Source organism: Felis catus, chromosome D4 (genome assembly GCF_018350175.1).
Source record: "Felis catus isolate Fca126 chromosome D4, F.catus_Fca126_mat1.0, whole genome shotgun sequence".
NCBI lineage: Eukaryota > Metazoa > Chordata > Mammalia > Carnivora > Felidae > Felis > Felis catus.
Genome location: NC_058380.1, coordinates 58,008,391 through 58,024,059, shown reverse-complemented (window position 1 = coordinate 58,024,059; position 15,669 = coordinate 58,008,391). Strand labels below are relative to the sequence as shown.

Here is a 15,669-nt window from a genome sequence, read left to right as displayed (position 1 = left end):
TTTGAAATATCTTAGCCACTTTGATTTGTTTTTTTTTTTTTTTAGTTGATTGTGTTGCATTACCATTTTTTCTCGTACTTACTTTTTTTTTTTTTTCTGTTTCCAAAGCCCAATCGAAATGTTGAGGATTAAGAATGGAACCTGTCTAATTCATGCAAAAGAAACCTGCTTAGGGCCTGAGGTTTTTTTTGTTTGTTTCATTTTTTGTTTGGTTTTTAAATCAGGTCCGAACTGTTGGCGGTTTTGTTTCATTTTGGTGTTTTGCTCCTTCTCTCAAGCAGCCTGGTCTTGGGGACTTTCCAGTACTCATCAGCACAGTTGATGGCCCAGCCCTTGCAAGTAGATACTAATGTGGGCTTGGTGCTTGGAACATCTGGCTGCTGATGTTGGATGGACTTAAATTTAGTCTTTTCCATCATCAGTTTCCAGTGGCTTCCCTCCCATTTCCTGTGTCTTACATGGAGCAATGTATCACTCCCTTGGTAGTTTTCCCAGGCAAACCAATCCAAGTGATCCTTTTCTCTGCTGTTTTAATCAAGATCCTCCTCCCTCATCCTGTTGGAGCTAGATCAAGAAGTTTGGTTGGTCATTGGGATTTTCCAAATGGTTTTCTTTGCTCTGTGTGTTGATCTCCCTGTCTTTGTGAGCTTTGCTGAGACAGATTTCAGCCTGTTTACAGAGAGAGTGGTATGCTTTTAGCATTCCAGAGTCTCTTTTATTATTATAGTAATCCAGAGGCATGGATTTAACTTCTAACTTTTTAGTAGCAAGCCACTGAAAGATACTGCTAGACTATATACAGTTAGCTCTGTAAAATTCAGTATACCAGAGATTTTAGAAATGAGCATTTGGGAAAAAAAAAAAAGTGATGATAGAGGGAAAGGCAGAATCACTGTAGGCCAGTAATATTGCTTACAACTGTGCTTTGTAATTGTGAAGATGTTTTGGGGTTAAGTTTTTCTTCCCTCTGCTAAGTATAATATGCTTTCCTCCATTTGTTCATTCGTAGTGGTGATGCCAAACTGTGCCCTGTTCTGTCTCCAGATAGAGTCTGGAGATGAGATTTCTCTCTACCTCCACAAGATGCTTGCCATCTACTTGGAAATATTTTTGCTCCTAATTTCTGCATCTTTCTATGACTGATTTTGTGCTTTTAGGAGATGGCACTTTTTTCTTAAAATACACGGGGAGAAGGGAAGAGAACTTTAAGGGATTTTGTCATTTGACCAACAGATCAAAGAATTGTGAGAAACTGCTCTCCCCTTTGTCCTGCCTGCTGTGTGTTGTATACTTATGATTGTTTCCCAGAGGGAAATGGAGAGAATGGATTAGAGCCTCTTGACTGTGTATTTATAATTTATTCAACTGATTCAGTCAGATTTATTGACTGGCAGCTATGTGTCTAGGCACTTACGAAATATATCAGGATACAAAACAAAGATTGCTGTTTTTTCATGAGTGTACAGTCTTGCTGGGGGGAGGCAGCCAATAAAAATAAACACCATACATAAATAATATGTTACAATAAGTGCAGTGAATTAAAGAAAATGTAGAGCAGAATAAGTGGGATGAGAACCACCAAGAGTTGGATAGCAGTTTTGAATAGGATCATCAGGCATTATTCTAGGGAGGAAGGCTGTGGATAGCATGTCTAAAAATTAAGATCTTTATGTTTGCAACAGCTTCTGACTTCTTTAACAAGTGGATATTGGTTTTGTAAAAGCAGAAACAAATTGAGCCTGCTACCTGACACATAGCACATAGCACTTGGATGTGTTTGCATACACATACATACTCACACAAGTACACAACACTCAAAGTATTCTCTCACTTTGAGAATTGAAGGGATTATGGGACTCAGATAATTCAACTCTCTTTTTATTTTATTTTTTCACATTTATTTATTTTTGAGAGAGACAGAGTGTGAGCAGGGGAGGGACAGAGAGAGGAGGAGACACAGAATCCAAAGTAGGCTCTAGGCTCTGAGCAAGCTGTCAGCACAGAGCCCAACACGGGGCTCAAACCCATGAACCATGAGATCATGACCTGAGCCGAAGTCGGACGCTCAACAGACTGAGCCACCCAGGCACCCCTCCAACCCTCTTTTTAAAATAAACTTGGAAGGGGTGCCTGGGTAGCTCAGTCGGTTGACCGTCTGACTTCGGCTCAGGTCATGATCTCATGGTTTGTGGGTTCCAGCCCCATGTCGGGCTCTGTGCTGACAGCTCGGAGCCTGGAGCCTGCTTCGGATTCTGTGTCTCCTTCTCTCTCTGCTCCTCCCCTGCTCATGCTCTGTCTCTCTCTCTCTCTCTCTCTCTCAAAAATAAACATTTGAAAAAAAAAAAACAAAACACCAAACTTGGAAGCTGTGACCCCACTGGGAGAAATGACTTGTTCAGGAGTCACCCTACAGTGCTGGAGCTAGACCAGATCTTCTGTCCCTTATACAAGTCATGCAAAATAATTGCTTAGCTATTCTGATTGTGAAAACATGTTGATGCCTTGCTTATTGTCCTCCCTTAACTTTCAGGCATGGTCCATTTCTCAGATTTGGGAACAAAACATGATTTTTCTTAAAAGTTGCCTCAATTTTAACTCATCTGTATGTGACTGGGGATGGAACCAGGGGGTGAGATGAATTAATTTGTAGCCTCAATGGTACACTTTCCTAGAGTGGCCTGGAACAGTTCCCAGAATGCTGGTCACTTGAGAGAAGGAAATGGGAGAATTCTTTCTAAACTGGCATGTGTGTGAATGGCTACTCAGGGCAGAAGTCTTTTCTGGACAAAACTTCCATTTGTCACAGAAGAAGGTACCAATCTGGTTTGTGTAATGCCATGCAGACCACTTTTAGGGAAGGTAGGAAATGTGTGACTTTTTTCTTTCAGGACTGTATACTTTATTGTAACCTTGATATTTTAATTTTTTTAGGTTTTTAAAAAATTACACTTTGATTCTAAAAAGATATGTAGCACTAATTTTAACCCTTCTACCTAGAAGCAATAATTGGAATTTAGTATTAACAAGGTTAACTAGTTATATTTGTATGCTTGCAAATAGTGGTTATTAGTATATCCAGAGTTGTACGACTATCTCCGCCATCTAATTTTGGAAAATCTTCACATTCCTCACTGAAAAACCCACAACCATTAGCAGTCACTCTTCATTATCCCTTGCCCCAGCTCCTGACAATCACTAATCATTGTCTTTATGGATTTGTCTGTTCTGTACATTTTGTATAGACAGAATCATAGAATATGTGGCTTTTGTGTGTGGCTTCTCTCACTTAGCATGATTATCTCAAGGTTTGTCTATTTTGAAGCATGAATTCCATTCCTTTTTATGGGTGAATAATATTCCACGGTGTGCATCTAATGCCTTTTGTTTACCCATTCACCAGTTGATGGGTATGTTTCCATATTTTGGTTATTATGAATAACACTGCTAGGAACATTTTTATGTAAGTATGTTTTTGTTTAGTTGGTCACATGATATATTTTTAACATTTTGAGAAATTACTAAACTGTTTTGCAGAGTGGCTGCACCATTTTACATTCTAGCAAATGCACGAGGGACCTGGTTTCTTCACATCCACATGTTTACGTCCCACACTTCGGTCGTCTTTTAAATTATAGCAGCTGTAGTGGGACATCTCAGTTGTTGTTTTAATTTGCATTTCTCCCATACTTCCTAAGTATGCTGAGCATTTTTTTATATGCTTATAAGCCATTCCTAAATCTTCTATGGTCCGTTAAAAAAAAAAGTCAGTTAAAACTCTTAAATATGGAGAACAAACAGAGGGTTACTGGAGGGATTGTGGGAGGGGGTATGGGCTAGATGGGTAAGGGGTATTAAGGAATCTACTCTTGAAATCATGGTTGCACTATATGCTAACTAATTTGGATGTAAATTAAAAAAAATAAAATAAAATAAAAAAAGTTAAATATCCCTTTAATTGTTCTGGCTCCCGTGCTTTAAAAAAAAAAAATAGAATCTCAGGCGCCTGGGTGGCTCATTCGGTTAAGCAACGAACTCTTTTTTTTTTTTTTTTTTTAATTTTTAAAAAATGTTTATTTTTGAGAGAGAGCATGAGCAGAGGAGGGCAGAGAGAGAGGGAGACACAGAATCCGAAGCAGCTCCAGGCTCTGAGCTGTCAGCACAGAGCCCAATTTGGGGCTCGAACTCATGGCCCATGAGATCATGACCTGAACCAAAGCTGGATGCTTAACCGACTGAGCCACCCAGGCATCCCAAACATCTGACTCTTGATTTAGGCTCAGGTCATGATCTCATGGTTCATGAGACTGAGTCCTGCGTTGGGCTCTGTGCAGACAGTGTGGAGACTGCTTGGGATTTTCTTCCCCTCTCTCTCTGCCCTCACCTACCTCTCTCTCTCTCTCTCTCTTTCTCTCTCTCTCTCTCTCTCTCAAAAAAAAAAAAAATCTCACCATGCACCCAGTTACATAGTTACATGTGCTCATTATAGAAAATTGGGGAAGTACACAGCAACAGACTGTCATAAAAAAACTCCATCACTTTGCATTATCTGCATGGTTAAAATAAAACTAAATTGCTCTGGTTATCTATGGCTGTGTATGTAATTAATTACCCTAAAATTCATTTGGTGCAGAGCACTTGTATCTTTCTTGGTTCTGAGGTTTCCTGTGTTCAGCTAGGTGGTTCTTGCTTGGAGTTTCCTCATGCAGTTATAATCAAATGGTGGCTGAGGCTGGAGTCATCTTGAAGTCCTCACTCACATGTCTAATGGTTAATCCTGGTTATCAGCTGGGACTTCAACTGAGCCCCTTGGCTTGAGTGCCTAAAATGTAGTGTGGGCTTCTCATAGCATTGTACCTTGATTCCCCCCCCCCCCCCCAAGAGGGGAAGATGCGTATGGCCTTTTATGACCTAACTTCAGAAGTCACAAAGCATCACTTCCCAGCATAGTCACGGGCCTGCCCAAATTCAAGAGGAGGGAGCCTCAATCTCCCCACTAGGGAGTAATGTCAACGTAAGAAGAAGAGAATGAAGGATGGGAGAACTTACTATGTATGGTCATCTTTTCTGCATTGTATATACATGAAACATCAGTTAAAATGGCTGCATAATGTTCTACCATAAGGATACATGGTAATTTATTTAATCTGTCTTTAATTTTGGAGCCTTAGGTCATTTTTAAAAACTATTATGCATTTATTCATACAGCAAATATTTATTAAGTGCCTACTATGTCCCAGGCACTGTTGAGTCACCAGGGTAGAGTGGTGAAAAGGCTACCAAGGAAGGTCCTTGTTCTTCTGGTGCTTATTTTTTGTGAAAGGGGCAGAAAATTAACTGTACATGTAAACCAACAAATAATCAGATGCTCATAAGCACTCTACATGTAATTGGGCAGTTGGCTACTCTAGATTAGGTGTTAGGGAAGGCCTTTAAGATGGTGACACTTAAGCTAAGATCTGAATGAGAGGAAGGAATAAATTGTGAAAATCTGGGCCATGAGGAGAACATCATAGGGAGAGGGAAGGGTTAGTGCAAAGGCCCTGAGGCTAGAAAGATCATACAAACAGAAGAAAGACTGATGTGTACAAGCCAGGTGGATGAGGATAGAAGTGGTAAGAGATGAGGTTGAAGGGGTAGGCACAGGGCAGATCGTGAACTTGGTAATAAGCCAGGGAAAGTTTAGATTTCATTCTTCCTGTTGTGGGAAGACTTTGCAAGGTTTTATGGAAAGGAATGCTATGATCTGGTTTATATTTTTAAACATCTCTTTTGCTGCTGTGATGAAATGTTTTTCTAACTGGTAAAATACACCTAAGCATATAATTTACCTTCTTAATCATTAAAAAAATATTTTTTAACATTTGAGAGAGAGGGAGAGAGAACACAAGCAGGAGAGGGGCAAAGAGAGAGGGAGACACAGAATTGGAAGCAGGCTCCAGGCTTTGAGCTGTCAGCAGAGAGCCCTATGTGGGGCTCAAATTCACATGCCTTTGAGCTGTGAGATCATGACCTGAGCCAAAGTCAGCCGCCTAACTGGCTGAGCCACCCAGGCGCCCCCTTCTTAATCATTTTTAAGTGTACAGTACAGTAGTGTTGAGTGTGAATATACTTTTCACATTATTGTACAACCAATCTCCAGGGCTCTTTTATCTTGCAAAACTCTGTATCCATTAAACAGTAACTCCTCATCTCTCCCCAGAGCCCCTGGCAGCTTCCATTCTACTTGCTGTCTCTATGATTGAGTGTTCTATGTACCTCATATAAATGGAATCATAATATATGTGTCTTTTTGTGCCTGGCGTATTTCATTTAATATAACGTTGTCAAGGTATGTTCATGTTGTAGCATAAATGTTGGAATTTCCATTTTTTTAAAGGCTGAATAACATTCTGTTGTATGTATATATAACACATTTTGTCTTTTCATTCATCCATGGATGGGACACTTGGGTTGTTTCCACGTTTTGGCTATTGTGAATAATGCTGTTAGGAACATGGGTGTACAAATATCTCTTAGCGACTCTGCTTTCGGTTCTTTTGGGTATACACCCAGAAGTGAAATTGCTGGTTCATTTATACTTTTAGAGTTTTGAGGAACTGCTATACTGTTTTCCAAAGTGGCTGCACCATTTTACATTCCAAATCCTTGCCAGCTCTTGTTATTTTCTGTTATTGTTCTTAATGGTAGCCATCCTGTTGCATATGAGGTAGTATCTCATTGTGGTTTTGATTTTCATTGCCCTACTCATTAGTAATATTGAACATCTTTTCATGTGCTTGTTGGTCATTTGTTTATCTACTTTGGAGAAATGTCTGTTCAAGACCTTTGCCCATTTGTTAATCAGGTTTGGTTTTTGTTTGGTTGTAGGAATTCTTTATGTAGTGTCAGTATTAACCCCTTATCAGACAGATGATTTGCAAATATTTTATCCCATTCTGGAGGCTGCCTTTTTACTCTGTTGGTTGTGACCTTTGCACAGAAATTCTTACTTTGAAGGAATTCCAATTAATTTTTCTCTCATCTGCCTTTTGGTGTCATACCCAAGAAATTGCTGCAATCCAATCTCATGAAGGTTTTCCCCTGTGTTTTTTCCTAAACTTTCTAGTTTTAGTTCTTAAGTTCAGATCTTTGACTCATTTGAGTTAATTTTTGTATATAGGGTAAGGTGTAAGGGTCTCTCTTCATTGTTTTGTATATGGATATCGAGTTCCCAGCACTGTTGTTGAAGAGTGTTCTTTTCTCATTGAATTGTCTTGGAACTCTTTGACCCTTTTGGGGTCACTTGAACCATATATGTAAGGGTTTATTCTTGGGCTCTCTATCCTGTTCAGTTGGTCTATGTATCTGTCCTTATACCAGTACTACAGTGTTTTGATTATTGTAGCTGTGTAATAAGTTTTGAATGATGTATTTCTTTTTTTTAATTAAAAATTTTTTTTAATGTTTATTTATTTTTGAGACAGAGAGAGACAGAGCATTAACAGGGGAGGGGCAGAGAGAGAGGGAGGCACAGTATCCGAAACAGGCTCCAGGCTCTGAGCTGTCAGCACAGAGCACAAGGTGGGGCTCGAACTCACGGACCGTGAGATCATGACCTGAGCCGAAGTCAGATGCTTAACCGACCAAGCCACCCAGGTGCCTCCAAATGATGTATTTCTTTAGCATAGATTATTAGAATAGAATTGAATCAAAGGATATGAACTTTTTTCAGCCTTTGTCTCTTTTTGTATATTTTTTGCACATTCATATGCATCAGTTTATGCTTCCGTATGAGAATGCCTGTCTCACTTCCTTTTCACATTGAATAGCATTCATAATACCAGTTACTTTCTGAATGATTGATGAGAAATGGTTTCTAATTGTTTCAATGAATATTTCTGTGATTACTACCAAGGTTGTATAGATTTCATATGTTCATTTGTTAGTCACTGCTTTTTTAAGATTTGTCTTTTGCATAATTTTCTTTTCTTTTGGGATATTCCCCTTTTCCCATCCCTTTGCATAGGAACATTAATCATCTGTTATACTTGAAAAAAGTTTCCCAGCTTTTAATTTTTTAGAAAATTGTTTTTAATGTTTAAAGAGAGAGTGGGGGAGGGCCAGAGAGAGAATTTCAAGCAGGCTCCACAATGTCAGTGCAGAGCCCCATGTGAGGCTCAAACTCACAAACCATGAGATCATGACCTGAGCCGAAATCAAGAGTCGGATGCTTAACCAACAGTGCCACCCAGCCCCCCCCCAACCCCCCCCTCCCCCCCAGCTTTTAATTTTTAATGAATTTTTTCCCATTCAGAAATTTAAAATTATTTTGGGAGCAAATCTGTCAGTGTAGTCCTTTCTGAAATGTATTTCATTGCTCTTATTTTTAGGAAATCTGTTTCCATTCAGATGGTTCCCTACATTTTCTTTCTCAGCTCAGGGCTTGATCTCAGAGTTGTGAGTTCGGCTCTGTGTTGGGCTCTGTGCTGGACGTGAAGCCTCCTTGGAAAAAACCACATTGTAATGATAGATATTTTGAGATTATTGTTTTGTGGCATTCTGTTTTGTTTTGTTTTTTTAATTTATTTTGGGGAGGGCAGAGATGTGGAGGGAGAGAGAGAGAATCTTAATGCAGGCTTTGATCCCATGACCCTGGGATCATGACTTGAGCCAAAATCAAGAGTCAGATGCTTAACCAACTGAGCCACCAAGGTGCCCTGTTATGTGGCATTCTTGTTTTGGCCTTTGGAAGGTCATTGCCCTCTAAATTTAATTTGTTTTTATTTATAAGACACTTTTGTAACAGTAAGAAGTAAGGAGAGAGGAGATCAATAAATTTACTGTGGGAGCTTAAATTTGATACTTGTATAAAGTTGTCCTGCCTTAAAGATTTTTATTTAAGGTGATCATGTCTGTTTTGTGTGAATCTGGTCAGGTTACACACTTTTTTATTTAAGGTTTCGGAAAGGCCTGTTGAATGTGATTTGGGCAGGAGGGTGCAGGGTTTGTAGCAAAGTGCCATCTATCACAACATCTGTGCAAAACCACCCAGGTTAGTCAGTGTCTAAAATGCATATCATCAGTGGAAGTGACCACGAGGACATTGGCATTTTCAGTGAGCTGGCCACATCTCCTGAATGCGGGGTGTTAGAAGTCTACAGCCATGGGCATGATCCAGAGCAGGGTATCAACTATGCAGTCACATGAGACTCACCAGGAATTCCCTACAGGAAATTCTGTTTTCCATCAAATATGGTGGAAATTACAAGATATTCCTGTGTTCTGATGTGTGTAGAAAACATTCTCATGTTTCTTGCATCTCAATCATTCTCATGTCCCTTTTCAGCAACTACTTTTTCATTGTCTTCCTCAAAGTGAAGGAGCTAGTTGTCTGTCTGTGCTTTTCTGTTTCTTAACCAGTGCTTATACTATAATTCATTTATTTTCTTGAAGCACTTATATAAGTGTAGCCCATGCTCACTGGCTTTTTGGGTCATATTTTATGTTAGTGTCTAATTTTTTTTTTTTTATGTTTACTTTTGAGAGAGAGAGAGAGAGAGAGAGAGAGAGAGAGACAGAGACAGACAGCATGAGTGGGGGAGGGGCAGAGAGAGAGGGAGACACAGAATCTGAAGCAGGCTCCAGGCTCTGAGCTGTCAGCACAGAACCCGACATAGGGCTCAAGCCCATAAACTATGAGATCATGACCTGAGCCAAAGTCGGACGTCTAACAAATTGAGCCACCCAGGCTCCCTTAAGGAGATATTTTCAAATGCAGCCCAAACTATATGTATGTATGAGAGAATTCATTTTATCTTTATAATATCAAAACAATGAAAAAAAAACCCAAGTGTAGTATTTAATGTTACAAATAAGAGATGGTTCATCCCTGGGGTGCCTGGGTGGCTCAGTCAGTTAAGTGTCCAACTCTTGATTGTGGCTCATGTCATGATCTCACCATTAGTGAGTTCAGTTCTGAGTCAGAATCCACACTGACAGCACAGAGTCTGCTTGGGATCCTCTTTCTCCCTCTTTCTCTGCCCCTGCCCTGCTTGTGCTTATTCCCCCTCTCCCTACCTCCCCCTCTCTTTCTCTCAAACTTTAATAAAGAGGAAAAAAAAGAAGAGATGGTTTATCCTTAACAGTAAGATTAACAGGCTTTGTTGAACAACCTAGATCTGTATGTGGTTAACTCTTTTCATTGCCTGTCCAATGGATATTTTAAAAGTATTTTATTGGCGTATGATTTGCCCTGAGATTGAGCCACTGGAGCCGTTTAGAATGAGAGTCATAGCAATTAGAATTGCTCCCAAGATGCTCCCTGTTTACCAGATCAGAATGAGCAAGGTACCTTTAAGATCTCTGCTTCAAAGGGTGTGCGTTAAGGCACGTCATGCCTCGGAGTCCGCTCTTTATCATTTGTCCTGCTCCAGAGATTAAGTATGCCATGATGTGCAGTGTGTGCTTTATTTGCACCCTTGCCTCTCCATTTCTGATTTGATGTGGGTCTCTATTTTTTCCACTTTCTGACTAGCTTGGGTTTCTTTATTCAACCCACTCGGGTTTCTTTATTCAACCATCTTGAACTCCTTTCTGGCTGATGGCCTTTCACCTGGTTCTGCTTTAAGCACTTCTCATCTTCACTGCCTTAAGAACTGTCATGGTTTAGTCCCTGGCATCTCACACCTGTACCGTGGGAACAGCAGTCTGCCTACTCTTCCATCCTAAAGCTGGCTACATTATGGGAGGCTTTCAGTAGAATTGGGTTTGGGTGTGCATTTGCTGCCCCTTTCTGGTCTTTAGCAACTATAGCTGGCAGCTGCTGATCAATAACCTTTCCACTCTGTTAGGTGGTAACACTTGTGGGTGGAAGTGCTTATTCTGATGTTTTGCATTAGATCACATCTTGTCAAGGTTATAGATAATGTATAGCCTGAATAGTGCTAGGCCAATACACCTTTCCACTATGTAGCTTCATCTTATTAGGTCCTTTCAGCTGGTTTTGATGGAGGGAGGGAAACGTTTACGGAGGAGGGTGAGCAGAGCTACCTTGAGGAAAGTTTGAAATTCTTTTTGGTCTCCTTGTTCTTCTCTTTTATTATCCATTCTGCTTTTGTGTCTCATTTCTTCTTGGGAATTTGCCTATTGAGAAACACATTGGAATTACCACTGCTATGAAATATCACATATCATTAATTTGGAACCTACTGAGTGCTTGCCATATGCTAGAACCCTTGCCAGAGTCAGTGAGACTTAGTCCTTGGCTTCAAGGAGTTCTCTGTCGAATGCCCAGAAGACTCAAATGAATACATATTTGCATAGCCAAATGATTAATGCTATGTTAGAGCACAGAATAGAGGCCACTAATTCAGCAGTAGTGGTTGGGATTGGAGTGAGGTTACAATCAGGAGACTTGGCAGTGGATGTGATGACAGCACAACCCGATTCCTGACAGTGTTAACAGTGGGAAACTGCCTCTTCATTATAAAGGTCATGGACTCCCAACAGGAAGGCCATTCTCTACCCAACACCTTCTTTGGCAGGTCCCAAAAGTGTATACCATTTTTTTTTCTCTGATATTTTTTCTCTACGTGAGTGGTTCTTCAGCATCTGGACAAGTGATTTTTAATCTGCAGCTCTTGAATCATGCGTTTGAACACCTTAAAATAAGAGATTCCTTTCCTTTTTTGTGTGTTCTCTACTAGTCAACATTCTCCAAATATGGACATCAGTGACAACAAACAAAAGAGAAATGGGACCTGCTCTTGAGGAGTTTACAGTTTCATGGGGGAAACAGACATTTAGTAAATACTGGAAGGTATTGTGAAAAAAGTGTCAAAGAAAGACCATAGCCTCAGAGTCAGCTCTCCTATAAAGGTCCTTCAGATAATCATCTTGTTTAGATAAGTCTGTGATGTCTTAGAAATGCAAAATTTAGAACCAAATGAAATTTTATATTTACTGTTTGGCAGACTGTTTGTCACTTTTGTATAATTTATTTATGGTTATTGTTTATGCTGTGTGCTAGAAAGTGTATTTTCAGCAGTAGAACCCTTCATAGTCACAAGATTAGAAGTTAGTTTTCCAGAAGCAGTTTGTGAGTTTCAGTATGAGATCTTCCTTACATGTATCCTAAGATTATATTGTTCCTCCTTTGTAAAAAGTAAGGAAAAGGGAGCCTGGTTGACTTGGTTGGTTAAGTGTCGGACGACTCTTGATTTCAGTTCAGGCCATGATCTCAACAGGTTGTGAGATCGAGCCTAGAGTAGGGCTCTGTGCTAACAGCACAGAGACTGCTTGGGATTCTCTCTCTCTCTCTCTCTCTCTCTCTCTCTCTCTCTCTCTCTCTCTCTCTCTTTCTTTCTCTTTCTCTCTCTCTCTCTCTCTTTCCCTCTCTCTCCCTCTCTCTCCCTCTCTCTCCCTCTCCCTCTCTCTCCCTCTCCCTCTCTCCCTCCCTCCCTCCCTCCCTCTGCCTCTCTGTCTGTGTCTCTCTCTCAAAATCAATAAACTTAAAAAAAAAAAATAAGGAAAAGACAGGCACCTGGCTGGCTCAGTTGGTGGAGCATGTGACTCTTGATCTCAGGGTTGTGAGTTTGAGCCCCATGTTGGGTGTAGAGATTAGTTAATAAAATCTTTATTTAAAAAAATTTTTTAATGTTTATTTTTGAGAGAGAGAGCACAAGCAGGGAAGCGGGAGAGAGAGAGAGAGAGAGAGAGAGAGAGAGAGAGAGAAGGAGGGAGAGGGAGAGGGAGAGGGAGAGGGAGAGGGAGGAAGAGAGAGGGAGAGAGACACATAATCCGAAACAGGCTCCAGGCTCTGAGCTGACAGCACAGAGCCCGACTCATGGCTTGAAATCAGGATCAACGACATCATGACCTGAGCCGAAGTTGAACGTCCAACTGACTGAGGCATCCAGGTGCCCCCAAAATAAAATCTTTAAAAAAATAATAAGGGAAAGACTGCAACTCTGACAAGAAATTTAATTCCAAGTTCAGTTGGCTAACCAGCAAATTCTACCAAACAATTAAAGAATTAATCTGTAACCTCAGTCTTACAGAAACTACAGAGTAAAGAGAAAACATTCCCGATTCATTTCTTTTTTTAAAAAATGTTTTTATTTATTTGAGAGAGAGAGCGTGTGCATGCAGGGGAAGGGCAGAGAGAGAGAGAGAGAAAGAGGGAGAGAATCTCAAGCAGGCTCCACTGCTGCTAGCAGAGTCTGACCCCCAGGGCTCAGTCCTGTGAACCTTGAGATCATGGCCTGAGCAGAGACCCAGAGTTGGGTGCTTAACTGACTGAGTCATCCAAGCATCCCATCCCCAATTAATTTCTATCTTATCTTATCTTATCTTATCTTATCTTATCTTATCTTATCTTATCTTATCTTATCTTATCTTATCTTATCTTATCGAGAGAACAAGCAGGAGAGGGGCTGAGAGAGAGAGAGACAGAGGATCTGAAATAGGCTCTGTGCTGACAGCAGAGAGCCTAGTGTGGGGCTTGAAGTCATAAACCAGGAGATTGTGACCTGAGCAAAAGTCAGACACTTAACCAGCTGAGCCACCCTGGTGCCCCCCCCTGCTCCCCCCCCCCATTAATTTCTAAGGCTAGCATAATCTTTGTAAAAAAAACTTGATGAGGACATTATAAAAATGGAAAATAACAGCTAATTTCATTTAAGAGCACAGATGTTGGGGCACCTGGGGGCTTAGTCTGTTAAGCATCTGACTCTTGATTTTGGCTCAGTTCGTGATCTCACCGTCATGGGATCAAGCTCTACACGGATGGAGGAGCCTGCTCGGGATTCTCCCTCTGCCCCTCCCCTGCTTGCATTCTCTCTCTCTCTCTCTCTCTCTCTCTCTCTCTCTCAAATAAACATTTAAAAAAATTTTAAAAACATTTCTCTCCCCCTCTCTCCCTCAGAACAAAACAAAACATAGATGTAAAAATCCTAATCAACATGTTAGCAAAACAAATCCAACAATATATAATAAGGGTAATAAATAAGACAGGATTTTATTAGGAATGCAAAATTGGTTTAATATCCAAAACCAGTGTCAGGGCACCTGGGTGGCTCAGTAGGTTAAGTGCCTGACTCTAGACTTTGACTCAGGTCATGATCTCGAGGTTCATGAGTTCGAGCCCTGGACTCTCCATACTGGCAGTGTGGAGCCTCTTGGGATTCTCTCTCTCTCTGTCTCTGTTTCTCTGCCCTCCTCAGCTCACTCTCTCTCTCTCTCAAAATAAACTTCAAAAAATGTATCTTTACAACAACAACAACAAAACAAATCAGTGAATATAATTCATATATTAAAAAAAAATTTTTTTTAATGTTTATTTTTGAGAGAGAGAGACTGTGAGCAGAGGAGGGGCAGAGAGAAAGGGAAATACAGAATCTGAAGCAGGCTCCAGGCTCTGAGCGGTCAGCACAGAGCCCGATGTGGGGCTCCATCTCACTAATCATGAGATCATGTCCTGAGCTGCAGTCGGACACTTAACCGGCTGAGCCACCCAAGTGCCCCAATGTAATTCACATATTAACAGAAAAATTATATGATTACCTCATGCAGGAAATTTTGATAAAATTAAACATCCCTTTATAATAAACTTTTAACAATTTAGAAATAAAAGAGAACTCTTTTAATTGCTATAGGGATCTGCAAAAACCTACTGCAAACATCATACTTAGTGGTGAAATGTTGGAAGTTTTCTAGTTTGGGAATTAAATAAAAATGCCTATTCTCATTGTTTCTATTTAGCACTGTACTAGAGGTCCTAGCCAGTGCAGTAAGACAAGACAAAAGGCAAAATGTATTTGAAAAAAAGAAATTGAATGGTCATTATTTTCTGCCAACAGGATTATATATATATAGAAAATTAAAAAAGATTATGCTAAACTATTAGAATTAATTATATGTTATTATATATTATAGCTATATAATTATATAATATACATGTATATAATTATATCATATTTTTAGAATTAGTAATTATATACAAAACCTGGAATAAATCAAAGAACAAAAATATGTAAGACTTGTACAGAAAATATGAAGCATTATTGAAAATATTTTATTATTTTAAAAAAATGTTTATTTATTTTTGAGAGACAGAGCACGAGCAGGGGAGGGACAGAGAGAGAGGGAGCCACAGAATTAGAAGCAGGCTCCAGGTTCTGAGTCATCAGCACAGAGCCCTACCTAGGACTCGAACCCATGAACCGTGAGATCATGACCTGAGCTGAAGTCAGACGCTTAACTGACTGAGCCTCGGTATAGTTTTATTTTAAAAGTGAGGGGACTTAAATTACTTGAGTACTTCAGGAAGAAGTTTTTAGCAGTCATTCAGTTTTTTCCTATGTTGTAAAAGTTGATTTTAAAGAGCAATTTTGGAGTCAGAAGTCTCAAAAAGCTCTTGCTGCAATCAATTACTTTGTCTACAAGTGCTGTGCTATCCCTAGCCACATGTGGCTATTTAAACTGATTCTGATCGATTCATTAGATACACTAGCCTCATTTTGAGTGCTCAGTAGCCACATGTGGCCTTCTTTTGGATGGTGCAGATATTGGCCATATCTATCACAGAAAGTTGTATTGGACACCCTTCCAAGAAGGCTTTGTATCTTTTTGAACAGACACCAAATAAAATTTTAGGAAGACTGGGGTTGAGCAATTGCTCTCTTACAATTT

General features: G+C 40.0%; 1 protein-coding gene across 6 annotated transcripts in view; it reads left to right on the top strand.

Annotated features, from left to right (window-relative positions):
* RNF38 (ring finger protein 38) overlaps positions 1-15,669 on the top strand; it is a 130,489-nt gene that overhangs the window by 62,143 nt on the left and 52,677 nt on the right. For 3 of the 6 annotated variants that reach the window (XM_023242445.2, XM_023242443.2, XM_023242441.2), the window contains exon 1: positions 4,947-5,130. The exons of the other annotated variants lie outside the window; for them this stretch is intronic. In XM_023242445.2, the coding sequence (XP_023098213.1) occupies positions 5,128-5,130 (3 nt within the window). In that variant the 5' untranslated portion in view covers positions 4,947-5,127. Of the gene's footprint in view, positions 1-4,946; positions 5,131-15,669 lie in introns of those variants that run through there. 6 annotated transcript variants of the gene reach the window in all.